The following is a 22,647-nucleotide window of genomic DNA, read 5'->3' as shown; positions in this document are numbered from 1 at the left end:
GCAGTGGTATTTATACCCAGAAGTTACCTGTGAGATATTTGTCCCTCATTCTGCATTCACTTGGTAATGGTGGAAGCCAGGACAAGAACAAAGGGAAGACCATCCTCCCTTACGTCCTCCTCCAAGGCAGCATTGCAAGTTACTTGGCAAAGAAAGAGCAGAGAAATGCTTGCATAGGAAGCAATCTGCAACGCTGCAGTCCTCCTCATTTACCTCTTCCTTTCTTCCCAGAGTAATTAGTGAAGTTGCATGTAGTCTCTTGGTAATTTCCCAGTTGTGTTGTAAGGTTTTTTTCTTGTCAGTACCCACTTATCAAGCTTAAACTCTAATTATACTTATCAGTGCTGAAAATTGGCTATTATCACTACTTAAACTCCTTCTAATTGTAAGAAATACTTTCTTAGCAAACGGTTAGATAATTTTACTTACCAACTAGATGTAATAAACTAATTTTTTCTTTCCTTTTTTTTTTTTTTTTAATCACTGCAACCTTCTCTTATTTTTCATCTTTGTGGCTACTTCAGGGGTCAGTAAGGTGGTGACTGTGGACATAAAAGGGAACTGGCAACGCTGGCTGAAGGTCCGAGATCTCACCAAGGGCATGACCTATTTATTCAGAGTGCAAGCCCGAACCATTGCCTATGGACCTGAACTGCAAGCCAATGTCACAGCTGGGCCAGCAGAAGGTAAGTGGAACCATAAAAGCATGTCATGAGCTAGATAAGTTATGCAAACGCAGTGCAGCAGCAGGAAATAAAGCACTTGGGGCTTAACATGGATTTCTAAGCCAAGGAGAAGTTGAGTCACAAGAGCTCAGGGCATGATTCAGTGGGTTTCACAACTACCCATGAAAAACACATCTCCTTTTTTTTTCTGAAATCTAAAAGACTGATGTGAATAAACAAAACAGCGTGAATAAATCATAGCGCAAACTAGCCACCCAGGGAATTCAAAGCTATAGCCAGACAGCGTGGTTCATAATTCTGGTTGTAGTGCTATGCTTTGGAGTCAGAACTAGAATAATTCCGCCTAAACCAGCAGAGGTTCCTGGACATAAAATCAGGAAGAATTTACAATTGTTTCCTCCTGATACTTTGGCTTGTGCACAGGGAGATGTCTGCAAATATCCTGATATGCCAAGAGGAGGCTGAAATTCAGCATTCTCTGCTTGATACAGTGTGTGTACCAAAACAGTTGGTTCTCCTATTTGATCAGTGATACCAGATAGTCTAACAGGGTAAAATCCCTCAAATTGTATCGTTTTTTTTTCTTAACAGGCACATCTGTAAAACCTAGCCATTGCTGTTTGTAACTGGTGGGACTAGAACCAGTACAAAAAATAGGCCAGTAGCCTATTGAGCTGTTTTATATTGTATGTGTGTTGACCAATATTTCTGGATTATTTTTTTCCTTTGTCACTAGAAGAAATGAATAATACCACACTGTGTCTCTGATACTACCCACATTTGCCATGTCATTTCATCCTTCAGGGTCTCCTGGCTCCCCTCAGGAAATTCTGGTGACAAAATCTGCTTCTGGGCTGACGCTACAATGGACTGAAGGAGATTCGGGAGAAAAACCCACAACCGGGTATATTATAGAGGCACGGCCCTCAGGTAAGCCATGGGAAACATGGACAGCTTGGTGTTTTGAGTTCCCTTCCTTTGGTCCACGCTGAAACCTATCCTTCATTGGAGGGATTGTTTGTCGTCCCAGTAAACTGCTGGGATTTTGTGAGAGAAAACCATCACCACCCGGTATTAAGCCTTTGCTAATTTATTCCATGGTTTACCAGATTTTATCCTGTTTAGGAATAGTCACAGAAAATTACCCTAAGAGCTCTAGTTTCCACTGTGCCACATCACTGGTAAATCATCCAACTGATGAACCAATAGAGTTAATAATTAAAACTCATTTAAATGCTTACAGCATCTCTCATGCACAAGGACCTTTAAATACTTGCAAACTGTGTTTTGAGGACCACAGATAAAGATCTATCCTTCGGCAGCAGAACTCAGCAGCTAATCACCATTAATAGCAGGGCCAGAACTGAAGCAGCATGCACACATGGCTTCCCCTGTTTGTTCTGCTGGGAGGGCATAAGTGGGTGAGAGGAGTCCCATCATCACGGTGTGTTGTGGTTTTTTTTTGGTGCTTTCCCAGAGCTCCTGTGCTTCTGGCATTTGCATTTTACTGAAGCTGCTTTCTTCTTTTTCCCCAAATATTTTCCCAGTTGGAGAAGATCATATTAAATTTAGGTGTGCTCTCCAGCTTGTTTGCAGCCTCTCCTAGTTTGGTACCCCTTGCATATTTACTAAGCACACACTTTCTGGTAGCCAAGTCATTAACAAAAACAGTGAATGCTGCCAGACCCCTGTTTAATCTCACTTGATAAATTCCCTCCACTCTGACAGGGAATGCTGATAACCGTTCTCCAAGTACAGTTTTCAGCCGTTGATGCATCTACCAGATACTTGTTTCATGTAGGCCGTGTTTGAATGTCATGATGTCAAAAGCTTTGCTGAAGTCAGGATAGATGATGTCTGTTCTTTCTCCTCTATTGACAAGGTCTGCTACCCTGTCACAGGAGGAAATTAGACATGATTTATACTTGACATATCCATGTTGGCTGCTTGTTCTTTCCTTTTTTTACTTCTAGGTGCCTACACATTGCTTGATTATATATTGATTAAGTGAATGCTTATCTGTTTGACTATATAAAGGATCCTAACTGTTTCTTGGATGTGTCTTAAATGTAAGGTTGTATTTAAACCCAACAATTTTAATTGCATTTAACCAGACCAGTAACAAAATCATTCTGGTCATCACTGAAGCTTCAAATGAGCAAAATCGTAGTTGCCTTTGATAGGGCCACTGCAGAGTAAGTTCTAACATTTCTTCTTAATTTTTGTCATTTAACATAATTTTTTTTCAAAAACAAATTGAAGGAAAATGTGTGCATTTTCAAAGCACTGGAGTTCCCCAGAGTGATCAAGAGTTTTTTGAATTAGAAGCATGACACCCAGTGCTTACATTTGCTTTACATCAGCTTATTGGCTCTGCCTTTATCTCCCTGTATGCAGAAAATACCCTCTCTCATTTGAATAACGCTGTTTACAGGTAAAAACGTTAACAGGTAAAGTTAAAACAAAACCCTTCACTGAGGCTTTCTTACCAGCTTACATTTCCCCAAACACAATTTTTAGAGTAAATTTGTTTTGGGGGGAAACCTGTACCATATGTACAGATTGTTTGCAGCTTAAAATTCAACTTGTGAGTTGCAGCACTGCAAACTGATTGGATGTTTCTGGGGTTGTCTCACCTTTGGATGTGCACCAACACTTTACAGTTCATGGTTAACGATGTAGGATTTGTGGTCCACTCTTTTTGAGTAGAAAGAAAATAGTCCTTCCAAAGCAGGTCTGAGCTGCATTAACCCTGGGTCATTCCAGCTGGCCCCACTCCACTGATCTTGGAAACACACAGAAGAGGTCTTATTCTCCTGCTCTTGCAACCTGACTGTTGAGGCATTTAATTCCTCCTCAGATTATTTTAATCCTATTCATGCTGCTGTACCAAATGAACTAGCCATTTGTATGCTGGATTCTCACCCTTAGTTCTGGTTGCAGCTGTAGAAAGCGTGAAATGTGATCCAAGAGAGGAGACGAACTAATTGGAGCACTTGCTTATTTCACGCAAGTGTCGGCTTCCTTTCAGTACCACTTTTCTTCCTCATCTCTGCATGGAGGAGTTTGAAATCTGAATTATGAGCTTAACAAAGACAGAGAACTAATTCCTCCTGTCAGGTCTGGCCATTCAGAGCCGTTTGTGTTTTAATATAATTCTAAGAATTTGCTTCTGCATGTTGATTTATATGGGTAGTAGAGCATGGTTTGGAGCAACCTTTATTTTTAAGTACTTGTTGTCCAAGAGAAGAGCAGTTGACTTGTGCCCTTCACATAAAATCAAGGAAGGAGAAGATATTCATCCTTCTGAGATCAAAAAAGGGGCATTGAACAGACAGATGAAAAGCTTTAGCTTGTTGCCAATATTCAAATGCAATACCACTACCTTAGTATTTCACATCTCAAGTGTCATCTATTATAGGCCTCATTACCCCAAACGTTAAATGCTGTATCATCTCATTTTCCCTGCTGTAGCTCCCTGCCAAGGCTCTTCCATCAGAGTAAGAGGGTGGCTTTCTGTCATAAATGGCAAGCCCCTACCCCCTTTTGTCACTTCCCTTAGAATTTTTCAGTGCCCTGCTGTGTTTCACAGGGCTCTAGCTGTCCTGCTGGGTTTAGCAGTGGTGGCAGCAGGCAGCTGAGATTGTTCATTTGATCTGCCCGTTTCTCCCTCGGATTTATGGAAGGTGACCAGACTGACTACCTCTTGTGCATTTTGAATATACTCAGACACCAGCATGGAGCAGGCAAACCAATATTTTTTCCAGAGTGATCTGTGCTAGAGGAAGACAGTACAGAAACAGAACTGTTTTTCTTTTCCTTCAGCTCCTCTGTCCCTGGAGAAATGGATTCCAGTTTAGCTTCTTGTGCATTACAAGAAATGCAATTAAGCAGCCTCTGTCGCTGCCATAGTAAGCACTCCCCAGACATCGACTAGCCTGGCTAAGAAGTGGGTATTAGATCATGTCCTTTGTTTCGATGTGCAGAGCAAAAGACAGAAATGGCACATCAATAAAGTTCCCAGCACTGTTGGTGGGCGTGGAGAAAGGTGGGTCTGCCCCTCTTTTCCCCACTGTGTGCCATCTCCAAGGCTCCTCTCTCTGTACTGTGCTTTAATGGCAGCTGTGTGGCCTGTAAAGCGTTGAGCAGGCCCACTCGGGCTTTCCTTCCCAATTATCCCCTATTCACAAAGCAGGTGTTTCTGCACAGTGTCCTAGGGACCCCCTCTGCCAGGAGGACACATGCATGTGTAGGCCTTCACGCACGTATTGGCCTGCTATGGTCGTCTCGAGCTGTGGGACAGCTGAGCAGATGCTCAGTCAATCTGTTTTACAGCTGGTGGCATCTCGGGAAAGCCTCTGACCCAAGATACAACTGCAGAGGTTTCCTCTTGTGCTTCCTCTCTCCCCACCATGTGTTTTGGGTTTTGTTTGTTTGCTTTTCCCCAAGTAGGGAATGACTTCGGGCCAGTGGGAGCTAATTGCAGCTTAATATGTTTCCAATAATAACACTTCTAGCACTCTGGCTGGCATGAATAGGCTGGTTAGGCCTCAGATAAGCTACAAATCATATGCTCAGGATGTAGACAAGTCAGAATAGTGTTTTCTTTTGTTCCCTCAGCTGATCAGTTCCATGAAGGCGGCAGACGTTTTGGGGAAGAACTTGTCTGTTTGGAGTGAGGATTGTCTTTCCCATAAATGCTGGTTTTCGCTTCCCACACCCCAAGGGCAGATCTCACTTCAGTTTTCTTTCTGGTGTCTTGAGTAATGTTTTCATGTTTTCTTCCTTTTCTATTTATTTTTAAACAAATGAGGGAGTGCAGTGTCAAACATGGACTCAAACCAGCAAAAGTCAGTAAATTCAAAGTGAAGGGTGCAGCTGCATTGCCGGCATCTGCCATGGGGCCTTTGGTTCGCTTCTGCTTGCAAACAACATGCTGAGGCTGACAGTTTGTCAGCCTTCACTTCCCATTCTTGTCCTTTCGTTAGTTTGCATGATAATCCAGCCCTCTAACAAATGCATCCCCATTTTAATTTTTCCCTCTGTAGGAGGAATGCTACTCGCATTCAGCTGGTCCTTAACTCTCAGCTGCTTCTCCCCTCATAAACCACCTAATGCGTAATTAGGAGAAAGTTTTACAGCACAGCCCTCCTCTTTCTCCAAGGGGGAAGACCCAAATAACTGACAGCTTTCCATCTTTCTGGCTACAGCACTACAGTCGTTTGTTAGCAGCTGGAGTTAGCAGAGCCAGGAGCCCTCGTAGCTTCCTGACAGTTTTATTTGGCCCCCGATTAATTGCTGGTGAAAACAGACAGGCCTGTGGGTGCTGTGCCTGGGCTACACCTCACCAGGGTGGTGAGTTGCCTGCACAGGAGGATGTCCAGGGCACACTGGACTCATGGTAGGTTGGAGATGGTTGTGACTTCTCTCGTAATTTAGGTCTTCTCCCCATGCATTGTTAAGAGGCTGAGAGCCCACTGAAAGACTATGTGAAATACAGAAGGGTACAGATGTTACTGCTCACAAAGGCTTCTGCTCCAACACAAGTGCAATGCCAGCTGTGCTGCGTGGCACAGGACATGAACCAGGAGCTGACTGGGGCTGGCTGAGTCTTGTACCTCCTTGCAGGTGTCCAGCATTGCAAACTTGGCTTATCTTGATAGTTTCCTTGGGTTAATACTCAGCTGATATCCCAACCATGGCATGCACATCCTTCCTCCCCAAACTTGAGTGGAAAATGATGTGTACAGTATACTAATGATTTTCTACTGAACTTAAAGGCCAATCTTTGCTATCACAGGTGACCTTCTGATGAATTCTATCTCAGCTGAACTTCTAACATTTAGAGCAAACCTAGTTTTAAGGGATGGGGGAAGAGATGTGGTGAATGAATTCACAAGTCTTTGTTCAATATTTAATTACAGAGCTCAGTACTGAAATAAAATGCTTTTTTAGTTTGGATATATCTGACTGCAATCTCTGTCTACAAAGAGAGGCCTGAATATTCCAGATGGAGATGAGATAAACTGAAGCTCTGTAATTAAAAACCTTATTGGCCAGAGCTGGGGAAGCTGCAAACTACCCTGCGCATAACATTTGCTTGGTGTCAGCAATGGGGGAGTCATAAGGATGTCCCCGTCTTTCCAGAGCATTGCTGAGTCCCAGTGAGGCAAGAATCCCCCCGAAAAAAGCATCCACCAGCAGCCGTCGTTGCCTCACACCATCATTACAATAGCCAAGGGGACAGGGAGGTAGAAATGTCACACTAGCTTCTCAAGGGTAGTTTTACCAAGTTATTGCAAGCTTTACCAAGTGGTTAAATTTACACTTCCTTGGTCTGTTTGATATTCTGCACTGTGCACCCTGATAGGTTTGAGAAAATGAGCAAGGAAGTGTGTGTGTGTACAGTTGTGTTTGTGACAATGAGCGTTGAACATTTCATTTCTACTGTTGCCTTTTCTTCCATCATTTAAGCGTCTTTCAATGCAAACAAATTGCTTTTCAGACAATTCACAATGGGCTCAAATTCTCTTATTGCTGTTTACAAATGTGTTTATGAAAGCTCAGGCAATTCTAGCAATTATGGCAATATTTTATAGTCTGAGATGCTTCTTCTTAGTATTGGTGGTTGCAACAATCCAACTTTGAAAATGCATCCCTCACTCCACCCTTTTCGGAGAAACTAAATCCCAAACCCCCTTTTTATTACATTGTAAGTTTACGTGGTAGAAATAATCTAGCCATCTATTGCCCTGTAAAAGGGAAGTCAATATTTTATCTCTTGTTTTATAGCCATTGTAATATCCAACTAATACATAACAATGGTACATTATGATAACTTCATTATACTCTGATCATGCTGGTGAATAATGTATTGGTCTGAATTTTAAGCATGACAGAAAAATTACCTATTTTTATTGTTCTTCAGTATTTCTCAATGTAGCTGGAACAATAACATTTCAGCTTGCTTTTTGCATCCACTGAGACTGCCAAAGCTCATGATCAGAAAAGATGTAGTTTGGGGGCTGTTAGTCAATGTGTGCGTTGCTAGACGTGCAGCACGTTACAAATTACAGAGCCAATATTTACTGGTGCCAAAGTTAAAATATTCACATGGAAATGCACCTGCAGTGTTAATCAATCCATCTTTGCTTTTGTTCCCTGTTGCACAGAAGTAGGCGGAGGGCCAAATTTTGCTCTGTTACACCAGCACAGTTTCAGAATTGCTGCAGTGACTTCAATTAGTTTACACGCAGGTAAACGCAAAGCAAACGAGAACTGATTCTGGCCTTCCATTGTCACAGCAGCAGAAGTTGCTAAGGGTGGTGCTGCTGGCTCCAGCTTTATTGTTACCTTGATAACACCTCAAGCTACAGAAGTCATGCTGATGCTTGAGTCTCACAGTGCAGAGGGCTTTCTTTCAAAGCAGGCGGCTCCTGCGCTGCAATAGTATCTGTGCAGAGGTTATCACTGTACTTCTATTGCTGTGGGACATACAGAGAAAAATAGGCATTACTTGAACAGCTTTGATAACTAAAAGTAAAAGCCTGATCAGGTCAGATCCTTAAGAGCTGTGCTGGCTTAGGCTAGCTGAGAGTTTGGCACCTTGTGTAGACAGCCATTTTGTCAGTGGCAAAAAAAAAAAAAAAAAAAAAGTGCTGGGCACCGGTTGTTATAGAAAAGCAGTCTGTTTAGATTAATGTTTGATTCCTGCACTCAAAATTATTGACTGGCATCTTTAATTATAGTTGGTTTTGTTCTTACTGGTAACAGCATCCATCTTGTTGAAAGTCCTTTCCATTGAAGTCAAGTGAATATAAGATTACGCGTATGGATCAGGGACCGGAACGGTGCCTCGTCAGGATGCACATCAGGATAAATGTCAGTATGGCTGTTGAGAATCGAGATTACCCTACTGAAACACTCTCATCAGTTATGCAGAAGGCATTGTGTTTCCAGCAACTTTTAGAGCTTTATAATACAAACAAAAACTCGTTCCTGCTTAAAAATGCATGGCACAGAAGTGCAGTGCCTGCTGCCTCTCTCTGTGGGCTGTGCCATGCTGCAGTCCAGTCAATGCAAAAGGATGTCTCTATATTGATATTGTGAAGCAAGCAGCACGCCAGTGGCACCAGTCCACCAGGCACCAGTTCATGCAAGGCCACAGTGCTTCCTGCCAAGACCCAAATCTGACATTAGTCTGCAAACCGAACCTATGCACTGGGATAGTGAAGTCAGTTTTGCAATGTAAAAAGTAGGCAAATCCTTTGCAGTTAGGACTCATTAAAATACCAGGTTGTTGTGGGCTTAGTTGCTCTGTCAAATAACAGGCATGCAGATGCAGCAACCATACCTGGTCAGGAGGGACCCAGATGGCTGGCAGCTGCTCTAGCCAGCTTAGGTCACCATGGGTGCTGCTGCAGATTTTAGCAGAGAACTCTTCCATCTGGGCTGTTGTAAGACCCCTGTCACGAGTAAATCCTTTTACAGATGGGGTCTTGCAGGGCAATCTGACATTTGTGTGTATCACTGAGCAGCCTTCAGGTAAGCATGTCCACTGCCTGCGGTTAAAGCACACAATTAATGACAATTATTTTCCACGAGCAGAAGGAAGTGCCAAGTCACACAGTTAATGCTGTTCCTCTCCTTGCCGCTTTCCCAGATGAAGGACTGTGGGACATGTTTGTGAAGGACATCCCTCGCAGCGCTACCTCCTACACAGTCAGCCTGGACAGACTCAAGCAGGGTGTGACCTATGAATTTCGGGTGGTGGCTGTCAATGAAATTGGCTATGGAGAACCAAGTGTTCCCTCTGTGGCAGTATCAGGTAATCAAGCTTTTTGTTACCTTTTCCAATGGAATTAGTGGGAGTGGAGGAGAAAAAATAATGAAGTTTCTGTTGTTACAATAAATCATCAAGACCAGCTTGTTTTCACTTATTTTAAGACAAAAGCAGAGTGAATCAAGGCTTGTTATTACAGTATACTTTACTCTCAAGGGGAAAAATAGTCATGTGCCATTTTTAAGCTTGACAAACTTCTCAGGAAGTTTGTGAGTGTTTACATATATGATTTCTTGCCTAAGACTAATTTATAAAGTCCACAGTGTGTTTGCTTTTTCTTCTTCCTCCTCTCCTAGTCTGTTGTTTTGTTTACTCTCCTTTCTTCTCTGTTCCCAAGGTTCTGTGATAAGCAATTTCTGTGTTGTTTTGTATTTAGCTCTCAAGAATGTAGAATTATAGTTTCCCCAAATTATTCATGATATCCTCTGTGCTGGTAATTCCAGCATATTGTGATACCTCCAGCCTCCATCACAACAGCTTGGTGGTGGTGCTCACGGACTCTTTCCACCCACCTGCTCTGTTGTGGTTATTCCCGGTAAACAGGGCTATGTGAGCATGCTTCCAGAGTCCCTTTGACCAGCACTCTGATTTCTTGAAGGAGCTTCTATACCTTGAAAAGCAAATTCCACTCAGCTTGCCATGTTTGGACAGTTCAAGTTCGATGGCTCCTTCTGAAGTGGGAAGCTCGCCCTTGTAAAAGTTTTTCTCAGTTCTCCTGTTACCCTTGCAGAGAGGATTGTGCTCCAGGTTGCTTTTGAGCAACAGGTCTCATCCTTGCTGTGTCAGCAAAGACAGACGAGGAATAAAAGAACCTGATAAAATGTCTTTGTGATTCAAAGTTCTGGAGAGTCCTGAGAACCTGGCAATGATCCAGTCTCTGGAGTGGCTTTTATCTCTGCTTCTCGAGTGAAAAGCATAAACACCACTCAGCGATTACCCAGCAGGCTGGAGTAGCAAATGCTGCTATCGCCATCACGGCTGCATTTGTCCTTACACAATTAACCACTTAACCTGTGAGAGCTGTCTATGGATTTCAGTGTGAGTGCTACCCTTCCTTTTCTCCTTCAGGACAAGGGCATAGACAACCTACTTCAAACACCAAGAGTCAGTGCTTTTCCTATCTGTGGTTTCACAGAGGCTGTAACACAATGCAAAGGGTCAGTAATCATGTCAATCTTTCCTTTCCCGGAAGACATTATTCCCCTGAAGCCAGGCATGCAGCTCCTTCTGATGCTTTTTATAAATAAACTGCTTGTTTGTAAGTTCTCCGCTTGAACAGAACTATTTAATTCACCTCCTTTTGATGCTTCAGTGTTCATCTCAAATTGCTGCATGAAAGTAAGAGGTTTCCATTGAGATTCGCAGTCGTAAAAGTATACAGTATTTTAGGCTGGCCACTTCAGCTAACACAGGGAGGTATAAATTGCACTGAATCTGCTCAGCCCAGCATGGCTTGTGCAGTTTGCCTTTAGGTCTTTGTTGGCCTGGACTGGCCTCCTAGCAAAGAAAGATAGTGGCTACTTTTCACTGTTACAGAACACCCAGTGGTCTGGAACAAATTTAAGCCCGTATCGTAAGGCTTACAACAGACATTTTTAGATCCAGGGTCCAGGACGATGCGGGGAAAAAGTGTGCCTGGATTCAGTGATAATGAGGATTTTGGTTGAAGCTGGTCTCCTGGCATCACCCACTCTTATGGGTGTTCTTCTACCTTATGGACTACAGGGAAATAATATACAACTGCTGATTTGTGCTACAGTGGCAGCACTTTTTCTCAGAGCTGAGGGATGCTGACAAAGAGAATATCACTGAAAAAAATAATAGTACTTACTACCTCAAACCAGAGTGGCAAGATAACTCTAGAAAAAGGAAGTTAGTATCATTTTGTGCCTACAATTGAGGTCAAATGGAATGAAATGACTTGAGATAACACAAAATTCAGGGAACTGAATTAATGTCAATGTGCCGCATGTTGGGCTTGGCTTAAGTCACTGACAATACCATATAGAACAGGAGTCAATGTTGGAATTTGGGGTTTAAACTACGGAGGTACTGACTCGAATGTACCTTGTTCCCTGGCACTAGCTGTATTCTTCAAAGAACCATTGAGCAGCATTTTGGCAAGGCAAGCCTCTTAAAAAGTGGAGTAGCCATGGGTCATGACAAGTATATTAGTGGCTCCTTTGACCCAGGGAGTATTAAGCATACCACAGGAGCTGAGAAATACAGGTGTGCTGGGCTGTGGGAAGAAACCTTCTTACCTTCACTTGGTGATAACTGCTTCTTAGCTAGGGGATTGTGCAGCACTGCTCCAAGTCTGAGAGATGCTCGTGGAGAAGTTGGAGCTGTGGTATGGTCCTATATATCTAGAAGCGTCAGAAAGCCTTTTGAGGGTCTTATTTTCACATGGACTAGGTTATTTCCTTTGAACACCTCTTTACTGAGTACTGTTATGGATGTCGCTCACTGTGGGGAAGAAGGGGAAATTGTGAAGGAGTGTAAGGAGTTGCTGTTTGTCTTTTGCTCTTTCAGCACAAATAGAAGCCCCCTTCTATGAGGAGTGGTGGTTTCTGCTGGTGATGGCTCTCTCAAGTCTGATTCTCATCCTGTTGGTGGTGTTTGCATTGGTCCTGCATGGCCAGAGCAAGAAGTACAAGAACTGCAGCACAGGTAAGACATCATCTCTGCGCTGTACACATACTCTCAAGAGCTGCAGGAATTAGAAATGTCCTCCCTTTGAATCTGTGATTTCATCAGCATGGACTCTCTTTATAGGTATTTTGTTTGGCAGAAGACTTGGATATTTTTACTATCTAATTTGGTAGAAATGGCTTTTGCCCATAGCTTTACTGGGCAAAGAGTGCTGGATCTTATCAGGTTTTGGAAGTTAACCAGCCATGGGCTTGGACAGGACAGCATCTGGAAGTCCCAGGGACTGTAGCAAAAGCCAAGGAGTCTGGGTCAAATGCTTGGCAGAAGACCACAAAAAATGAATAAGCTGAGACTTTATTTAGCTTAGTTGTCATTCCCTGATAGATGGGGAGAAGAAGGGTTCTGCTTTTCCATGTCCATACCCAGTGCAAATATCCTATGCCTGTATGTGTAAGGACTACATCATAACTCTTTTACATTAAATAGGGTGCCCAGCATCTCACATTCATTCCCTAAGCCAAGCTACAGTTATTGGGCTGGGACCAAGGAGCTTAGAAGTCTTTGTTATCTGGACCTGTTAAACTTTAAGGCACCATGAGCATCTAGCTTAGAATTTTCCTTTACTTACAATTTTTACCAGTCTCCTTTTTGAAAGGAAACAGGAACTACCTGCTCTGTAACTAGGAATGTTAAAAGAGTCCCCTTTCAAAGCACCTTGTTCTGGAGCAGTGAATATTGTTCTGAACCTTTTCTTCTTCTTACATGGAAGGGTTGTTCATGTGTGTTAATTCTCAGATAGCCTTCTCCACCTCCAGCAAGAAATTGCTCTGCTGCTAGAAGGTACCAAAAAGGCACATTAATGAGTAGGATCAGGTGGATGAGTCTTTGCACTACCCATTCTGAGGTATTAATGTAATGAAGGAGTCTTGAAAGAATCTTCCAGGCAATATTTAGCAATTCAGTCCCAAAGAGAAGATCTTTTCTTTCTTTATAATTCACTTCTAAAAAGCGTTAGAAAATCAGATTTTAGTCCCATGCGATATGAGATGAAAGAATACCACGGCATTTTACCAAGTTAATGCTATTACATATTTGTATGCATAGCTCATAGGAAATCGCTCATCTTCTTAGTTTTGCTCAGTGTTTGGGGGACAGACATGAAAAGACAGGTCTGACCTGTACTGTCAGATATCAGTGTTCACACTGAGTCTTAATGTAGCATTGAAATTGAAGTTGAGGATAAAGTACCTGTCTGCTGCAAAGTGGCAATGTGCAACCGGTCTTTCTCCCCAGGACACTAGCTGAGCTCACACCTTTGGGATTATAAAGAAGAGCATGGGAAAGAATAAGCTCTTGCTATATTTGATCACCAAAAAAAAAAAAAAAAAAGGTGTACTTTGCTGTATTTTCCCTGTTCTGCCAGTCCCCTGTCCTTTTCCCTGCCTTATGTTGTCTGGTGATGTCTCACACCTATGTCTTACGCTCATTACAGCTCTGACATCTTTTTCCTGTTTGCTGCCCACTGACCCTTTCTCTTTCTTTGCTGTCTTCTTGTCCTTCCTTTTTAGTTTTATTTATTTATTTATTTATTTGCATATCCTAGTTTTACTTTCTCTTGCTTTCTTTCCATCAGCATAAATGGGATTCTTGTCACCTGGTTTAGGGCATCTTCAGTGGCTACCTGAATTACTCACCTGTATTCCATTCATAGACAAAAGACAAGAATAATCACATGTGGAGCACTGTTCATTTGCATTATTTTAGATACCTCCAAGTGAAACACATCCATCCATGACTCCTTTCATCCCGTTTTGGCTCCTTCTTCCTTTTTACACTCCTGATACGCTCTTTTCTTTCACTTTGTACTCATTTGCCAGTAACAAAGGTAAAGAGATTTTCAGAAAGAATAATAATGTCATAAAACATAAAGAAGGGGAAGATAGTGACTCCTTACAGTTGTACTTGGGGGAAAAATACCCATGTTTCAGCTGAATTTTTCATTGCCTGGCTCCAGGTAAAACCATCTCCAACGTGGAAGAGTCAGTCACCTTAGATAACGGAGGCTTCACTGCCCTGGAGCTCAACAGCAGACACCTAAACATCAAGAGCACTTTCTCAAAGAAAAATGGAACCAGGTAAGAAGCTTGGAACACCATGCTCCTGGAAATGGCTTTTCATCTAGGTTCAGGCAGCTGTTAAATAGACAAAATTAGACTGTTGTCTGGAGGATCTAGGGAGAACTTTACTACCCGAGTCACTGCCCTAGGCTGAGGCTGGCTTCTAAGCATGATTTAATTGTATTTTTAACTGTGTCATTTCAGAGAAAAAACAGTATCCTATACACTCACCTACTGTTTCCTAGGTCTCCACCTCGCCCAAGCCCGGGAGGGCTGCACTACTCTGATGAGGATATCTGCAACAAGTACAACGGAGCCGTGCTGACCGAGGGCTTGGGCCTGAATGAGAAGACCTTAGAAGTATCAGAGTCAGAAGTAAGTGTTTGCCTTTGCCTTGCCAAGTGCTTACCAATTTTCCCCCCTTAATCATGGAAAGTCTTTGAAATGCCATTCCCATGCCTGCCTTATACCGTTGTCATTATTTGTCTGTCTTGGTGACTTTAAAATGTCCTATTCCTCGGGCTGTTCACATCACATTTTAAAATTAAAATGTCCCAAGAGGGAACCACAAACAGGACCCAGCCAGGGCAGATTCCAGATCTGTCCTTGGCAGATATTCACAGTTTTCCAGTGTTACACAGAAAGGCAAACACAACCAGTCAGTCACCGTGTGCTGACTCCTCTGGTAAGGAGCTGCACATCCTCTTCTGCGCATGGACTGTAACGATGGAGTGTTTTTGGGCAAACAAGTACATGCTGCAAAACAACCAGCTGGCTGCAGCTACTGCCTGGACACGCTCTGGATGGCTGCAGTGACTGAAGTATGGGATGTGCTTTGAAGTTTTCACAGTGCCTTTTTTAGACAGCTGCAGCAAACACTAAGCTTCGGAAGTGTGGTCTTCAGTGGTGATAACTGCTGCCTGTGCTACAGGCACAGTGGGAGTAAGTGAAGAATGAGTAACCTGCCAGGGATAGCAATTGCTGTGAGAGCCCAGCATTCAGGTTTCGAAACACTCCAGTCCACAACATTAGGCTAGCACTAAAGGAGCCTTCTGCTCGGGTTGCTTTCAGACACTGTTCTCCAAGGAAGGTGGTTGTATGCCAGCATTATACCTTTGGCTGTGCCCTATCTCACGTCCCCTTTAAGAAGAAGTAAAGTGATTTTGGTCTGCAGAAGCCCAACAGTGGCCATGGGTGAATAGGCAGACTTCAAGGGACGTACAGAAAGGTAAATCTGTCTCTCAAATTGTGTGTTGTCAGCTGAGAGCCTGACGAATCTGAGCTGACAGCACAAGAAGCGAGCAGTGGGCCAAACCACTCCAACCCTGACCCTTCCAGCAAGAATAAATCAAGAGCAGCAAGTAGTGAAAGAAGATGACAGTTTTCATCTGTAGCTTTTCTGCACCTGCAGCTACAGCTGCTTTTCCTGGCTACCTAGCTCTCACCTCCTGTTAATTACCACGGACAGCCTGCTGCTTTGTGCTGCCCTATGGCCGACCCAGCGTGTCGGCAGCTTTCCTTGGTGTAGCTGGAGCTGCTGTCTGCGCGAGGCACAAGTGTTACCTCCAGATTAAACCCACAGTGCTTTGGTCATGTCACTGTAACAACCCAGCATTAAACCTGTCATTAAAACAGTTCGCTGAGCATGATCGTGAATTTAGCTCTAGCACCTTCTGACATTAATTTCAATGCCCCGTGTGGTATTTCCTGGTAATGCGCAGAAGTTGTCTTACAGGGTGTCATTACTGCCTTCTATATGCACTGTTTGTGCAACACAGAAGAAAGTGGGGTTTGTTTTGTTTTGTTTTCTCATGCTATTATTAATATTATTTATTTACTGTGTATTGCTGTCAAGCCTGAAGGTCTCAGTTGAGATTCTTGTGTTTTCGTGAATCTGTGTGTGCATGTGAGTATGTGAACAAAATGTGCCTCCTGTTTTTCCTTGGGGCTTAGATATGCAGCCCTTCTGTATATTGTCTTTGTTGCTTGGTTTTTTTTTTTTTTTTTTTTTTTTTTGTGGGGAGTGCTTTTAGGCATGAAATGTTAATAGGCTCCCAGTAGAGGTAGCAAGAGGAGATGCTGCCTTTTGATCAGCCTGAAAATGCTGTTTACGTTGGCTGGTATAGACAGGAGGTGAGGGTGGAGGGGGGCAGAGGTGGCTGTAGATGTTTGACCGCTCTGTTTTCAAATATTTGTGTACCTATTAGCTCTTCCTGTTTGTCTTTGCTGTTCTTTTGGTTTCTGTTCTCAAAGGATATCTTAACAGACAAGCTGTTTTCTGAGAGTTTCAGAATCTCCATCCCTTTTAGCAGGCGAGGGTGTTTCCTATTATATGAAAAGTTAAAGATATCTTTTTTTTATATAGGAGCTCCACATATTTGGTTCTTTCCAGCAAAGGAGGGTGGGGTCCTGATGCTGTTTTCCTCTAATACGTCTTTGTGTGGAGCTCAAATTTCACTTAATACAATGCACATAAGGGCAGGCAAGGACAAAAACTGTGCTTTTGCTTTCAACCCACGTGTCATCTTGTTGCTTCTCAGTTTTACCCCTATTGCCTGAGGTGTCAAGATTTTACATGGAAAAGAAGGGAGCTCGCTGGCTTCAAGTCTCGTGGGGTTTACTGAACATGAAGAAGAAGTTTGTGAGAAACTCTCAGGCTGACTGACTGCATTTACAACACAGCTGCCTGGGAGCTTTCCTCTGAGCTCCCTCCTGAAGAGGAGAACAAGGGAGAAATGACGAGAAAATGTAGCAGACCAAGCAGTACTCTAAAATTCATAAATCAAGTGGTTAACTTACTCCATGTCACGAAAGCCAAGCACCAGTACTGTTAATGAGGTTAAAGTAGTTTAATTGGCAGGTATGGAGCAAGAGAGTGCTAAAAGTGTAATTTCTAAATGATTAATAATAATAGGCTTTTAGATAATGAGTCAAGTGGACAAAGCTCTGGACAGACAATCTGAAGAAATTTGGTGTTCACCACGTGCAGAAACTTGATGATATATCTGCAGTGTCATCCAGCCATGGAAGAGCAGTTTTACTGGGGGGTAGGGAAGGGTGTTGTATGTTTGCTTGCTCTCCTGCATCTTTTTGGTCTCGAAAAACTGTTTTCAGGAGATAAAGTTCTCACAGATTGCACCCAGTATCAGTCAGTGCTGACTGCTGGCAATGCTCTGGTCTTCCAGGCTGCTCTCTACAGTCTAACTGATTTTCCCTTTCTCATATTATAAATTCCCACTTAACATTTGTTAGGGAAAATGATTTAACTCGTTTCCAATAAAGTTCTCAAGTGATTTTGACAAGTTGGGCACCATGTGGAAGTCAGCTGCAGATGACACATTCAATGAGCAAGGGCTGCCATGTCCAGAGAAATCTGTTTGCCCTTCTAGGTCACCTCATCTCTTACAGCATATGCACTTCATGTCAACCAAGAGAAGCTGCTGCTATCTACGTTTTTAGAAATAATCTCCAAAAGCCGCTTCTCCCATAATTTAATATAAATATAAACTTACATAATTGGAACTATTTTCAAATTTCCCATGGACTAAGCTAGCCGGCACTGGTGGCTGTTCTGCCTCCGAACAGCATTTGTGCATTCTGTGCTATCAATAAAATACGTAAAAAGCCTCTCATTTTCTGTATTTATTGTTGCATAGGCATCCACGCACCCCTGGTTGACAGTCGGTAATGTCACAGTACACCCAATCGCGCTCCAGCCTATGGAGGTTTCCAAGGTAACAAAGCCACAGCCGCACTGAAGGGCGACGCAGAGCGGGGAAAATGGAAAAACAAAGCAAAAAGCCCTGCAGCATTTCTGTTTACTCAATAGTTTAAAAAACACTAGAAAGTAATCCCCTAGTATAAGCTGTCTGTATTGTCATGCAGAACGTTTATCTTTCTAGTGCTTGATTTTCATCAGGGCAGAGGGGGATGTAGGACTGTAATTTGGAGAATTCCTTGCTGGTCAGGGCAGTTATTAGTACCTTGTTCGAAGTAGACCTTAGAAGATACTTTGGAAACATGGCCAGATTAATCAGATCCTGCCTATTTTGAAGGAAATGTAAAGAAAAAACAATGTATCAAGACTAATGAGTAGGTTATCCTTTCCAGCGTCAACACAAACAAAGGTGAAAGGCTGAAGTTAGATGATGCTTGTGCAGGTACACAAGTTTCATGCAAGTCCCTTCTGAAAGGCACTGGCCTTATTTACACTAAATTAGTATTCTCTTTCAGTAGGGATAATGGACTAATTAGCGGACAGATTATCAGCAGGTGGCCTAGTTTTAAATTCCCTCTTTCTGTTCATGGCAAGTCCAAGTGACACTATTTCAAGTGGCAGCAGCCCATCTAAAAGTGTTCCCAGTATTTCTCCTCTTTATTATGTTGACTTCTGGCAGTCTCAGAAGGATTTGGCTTGGGTACAGAAATTATATTAGTTTTGTGGGTAAGTATTTTCTCCTAGCAGTGGACAGAAATCAAGTGGCTGCATTGGTGTTGTTATACCTAGCAAGTAATGAGTTTGCTTTCTGGATACAGCTGCTTCTCAGCATCTCTTCTTAGATCTCTTGCCCTTTTAACCATCTTTATGTTTCTGTACATCTGTGGGGTCATCAGAAAGACCACTAAGTGTGTTTTTTTTGTTTGTTTGTTTTTAGTGTGTCACCTTGTGACACCTCAACTAAGCTGATGTGATCCCTCTCTTCAGCAGGGGCTTGTTTCTTTGGGGGTGGCTGAGCGTGCCCAAGGCACTAAGACTGACTTTGGACTGGGGAAGGAGTCAGAATACATGGTAAGGGCAGTGGTAGCATTGTACCTTTGACAGAGGGAGCCCATCCATGGCATCTGGGAGCTCAATTCCAAGTTTCTGGTGAATAAATCATAGCCACCTGCCTCTGCTCAGGATGCAGAGACTTTTCTTCTGGGTGCTGCCATCATCCCCCAGATCCCCACGCACTTTCTACCTTAACATCAGACCGTGAAGCTGCAGCATAATGTTTGGAGATGTAGGCTGGTGCCAAGTGCAACTTGTTTCTTGATAGGAACGAGGAAATCAGATCTGCAGGAAAGGTTGGTTGCCTTTGCAGCTGAGGACTGGCCTGCCCAAGCTGTTGCCCTCCCTCCCTGTCATGCTGCCACATCTGCAGTCATCAGAGGCGCTTTTGTTGGAGCGCCTTACAAAACAGACAGGGCAGTGCTGGCAGGATGGTTCCTGCAGCAGTGCCAAGACTCTGGAAGTGCTCTCTGCACCCACTGGCTGTGAAGTATTCCAAATCTGGGGATATTCCAGGCATGCTGCAAAAACCACCTGTTCAGGATGGCCTTTGGAGAGAGTCTGGTGTTGGCTTCCCGAGGTTGGCAGCTGGTGCAAAGGAGGGTTTTTCTAGGTGATAGACTTGCTGGGTTCCTTCTGGAATAATTGTTAAACGCTGGTGGGGTTTTGTTGTAATATTAATTACGTGTCAAGGCACCTGGAGCTTCACATTCATAAAATAATCAAACGAGGTAATTCTGAAAAAGCCAGAGCATGGTTAACAGCAGAAGGGAAATTTTGCAAAGCTGTTAAGAGTTGCGTTGCTCAGGCTTTTGGAAAACTCTGGGAAATTTTTCTCATCCCTGTCCATCACCCACTGTGTTGGAAAACGCTCACGAAGTAGTATTGAAGCAGCTATCTAAGCAAAGAAGTAGGATGATGGATGCGGTGCCCTTTTCAAATGATGGTTTGCAAGGCATTTGAGGGTTGTTCTTCAGAGACCATTAAAAAGGAGCTTCAGAGAAGATGAGACTAGTTGTGTGGCAGGCAGGATCAAGGAGGATGTGTGTTTGCTGTGGGGTGTCATAGATCAGAATGATACCAACTTTTTGAAACTAATTGCAGCAACTAACAGTTGCGAGTTGCACTTACCCATCTCTCTCTTGTATGTCTTAGGCAGCCACCGCTTTGATATTTAATTGCCTTTCGAATTGGCTATGCAGATTATCGGGAGAAAAAAAAAAAAAAAAGAGAAGTGAAAGCTTTTGCATACTCAAACAAGAGATTTTGAGGGAAGGCGTGAGATATGGCAATGACTGAGTAAATGTTTGTCTGCTGTATGGGATGTGGCTGTTATCGGTGGGAATGTTACTGGGAACAGAAGGAAAATGTGCGCTCAGATACGGTGGCCAAGGCTTTGTTGTGGTCTCTCTTCAGAGGAGATGGATGAGCCCTCTGTGCTTCCTCCAGCTGCATCACAGCAGTGGTACGGGGGAAGGGGCAGGCACACAAAGCCGATCTGGTTGCATCTCAGTAGAGTTCCTCAGCTCCAGCTAGACGTTGATACAAGCTTTGAAGCTACCAGGCACTGTGTGTAAATGTTTGAAGGGCCAAGATCTTCTCTGAACACTGACCTATATGTGAGCCATGTCAGGAGAGTGACCCCCTCCTTCTGGCAGTTCTTTCCCAGATTTTGCATTTCTGTTTTCCTGTATCGCTGCTGGTTGGGTGCGTTGTTACACCACTGATAATCAGCTGGAACATACAGAATGGAGTTGTTTGCCTGAAATAAACTGCAATTTTGCTTAATTCCCTTTCAGTGATATAACTAATTTTCAATATTTAATGGGGCTTGCAAGCCAGACTCGGAGCACTGTGCAGGTGCCCTGATCTGACCAGCATAAACAACAACACATCTGGCTAACTTGTATGCATTTGCATGAGAGGCATTCTGTCAGTCCTTGCAGCAGAAGAAGACAGATTCTCAATTGCTGTTGTAATTGCAATCTTTTTGATTATATGGTTGAAAGCTGTTGGTTTCCCTACAGTGTCTCTACCCTTCTCAGCATCTTCTGTCAAAACAGGAACTTGTAGCACTTGCAGCAGTGTTCTGTGGTGAATTAGAATGGATTTTTCTGCATCTCTTAGCATCAGAGATCATTGGGGAACCTTCCCTCTAGCAACAAAGCCTGGCTAAACCAGAGCAGTTGCTTCCTTCAGTCCAGAATGTATTACACTTGGATTACAACCCACCTTACCCTAAAATTACAACTTTTGTCAGCTGCTGATATTAAACTTCTCTGATTTCTTTTAGAGCAGAGCAAGCTAAATCACAGATGCTAATGGCTGATTTTTTTCCCCCTGCTGCTTCAGGCCACTGACTCGGATTACGAAGATGAGCTGCCCAAGCACTCCTTTGTGAACCATTACATGAGCGACCCCACGTACTACAACTCCTGGAAGCGGCAGCAGAAAGGGGTGAAACACCCGGCGTCCTACAGATACGAGGAGTGCGCAGCCAGCGAGACAGAACCCTATTTCCAGACTGTCATCACGACACAGAGCTCAGGAGGGGTGTACACCCCAACGGGACAGCCCGCGCCCGGCTCCCGGACTCCAGTGACAGGGTTCTCCTCCTTCGTCTGACACGGGCCGGGAGAGAAGAGCCCAGGCGAGCCGCCGGCAGCACGCGGGGCGCCCCGTCGCAGCGACCGCGTGCGCGTGGCCGGGGCGGTGAACTTGGGGGTGATAACTTTCTCTATCAGGGTAGAGCGGATGGGAACACGAATGAGGCTGTTTTGGTTTTGGTTTTCCTTTTTTCCCGAAGACAATCAACTCTAAAAGTACGGAGCTGAACTAGCCGAACCTTTGTTTAAAAAAAAAAAAAAAAAAAAAAAAAGGAAAAAAAAAAAAAAAGGAATTCTGCAAAGTGATGATTTTAACCACTTGTGAATAGTAGGGGTTTTTTAACCACTTTTTTGTAACACTGCTTCAGGAAGCAGCTCCCGTGCCCTTCTCTTCCCTCTTTCTTTCTCTGCCCTCCTCCTATCCCATGTCCAACAAGGAGGTGAATTCCCTAGATGCAATGAGTGACTTTGTGATGTGATTTGACGAGAGAACATAAAACCTCCCAGGCTCCTTTTGCTTTACTCTCTTTATTTTTCTTTTCAATTTTTCCCTACCATCAGGGTCAAGTAGGAAAACACAGAGAAGGGACAGACTTCGACGTGAAAAGCAGACCCCTCCTCTCCCCTCTCCCCATGGCTGCTCCCCACATTAGGAGCACTGGCTGATTCACTTAGGCTCAGATGTGTCACTGTGTCTGCTCTAGGCTCACTACTGGTGTCCGTATGCTGAATTGCTGACCTGCTTTCCTTTCTTGTTCAAATGGGGCCTGCTGCAATCTTTAAATATTCCAACTCCAGGGCCTTTAGAAGAGTTGATGGCTCAAAAGAGCACTGTGGGCAGCAGTGGGTGAAGCAAGTGGGAAGAATTCAGATGCGAGGTCGATTTATTTTTGGTGTGGCTCTAATCCTCCCTTGTGGACTGCATGTGCCATTTGAATTGTTCATTTTTTAAAAGTCAAGGGACACAACCCAG

General features: G+C 43.5%; 1 protein-coding gene across 3 annotated transcripts in view; it reads left to right on the top strand.

The window, feature by feature from the left end:
• The window catches only part of SDK1 (sidekick cell adhesion molecule 1), a 387,420-nt gene extending 365,224 nt beyond the window's left edge, over nucleotides 1–22,196 (top strand). For all 3 annotated transcript variants that reach the window (XM_032197267.1, XM_032197266.1, XM_032197268.1), the window contains 7 exons: nucleotides 525–686; nucleotides 1,491–1,616; nucleotides 9,349–9,513; nucleotides 12,061–12,198; nucleotides 14,195–14,315; nucleotides 14,543–14,672; nucleotides 21,421–22,196. In XM_032197267.1, the coding sequence (XP_032053158.1) occupies nucleotides 525–686; nucleotides 1,491–1,616; nucleotides 9,349–9,513; nucleotides 12,061–12,198; nucleotides 14,195–14,315; nucleotides 14,543–14,672; nucleotides 21,421–21,693 (1,115 nt within the window). In that variant the 3' untranslated portion in view covers nucleotides 21,694–22,196. The remainder of the gene's footprint in view (nucleotides 1–524; nucleotides 687–1,490; nucleotides 1,617–9,348; nucleotides 9,514–12,060; nucleotides 12,199–14,194; nucleotides 14,316–14,542; nucleotides 14,673–21,420) is intronic.
• The last annotated feature ends 451 nt before the right edge of the window (nucleotides 22,197–22,647 follow it).

Source organism: Aythya fuligula, chromosome 15, assembly GCF_009819795.1.
Source record: "Aythya fuligula isolate bAytFul2 chromosome 15, bAytFul2.pri, whole genome shotgun sequence".
Taxonomy (NCBI): Eukaryota; Metazoa; Chordata; class Aves; order Anseriformes; family Anatidae; genus Aythya; species Aythya fuligula.
The sequence above is the reverse complement of the archived record's forward strand: the minus strand, read 5'-3'. Positions and strand labels throughout refer to the sequence as shown.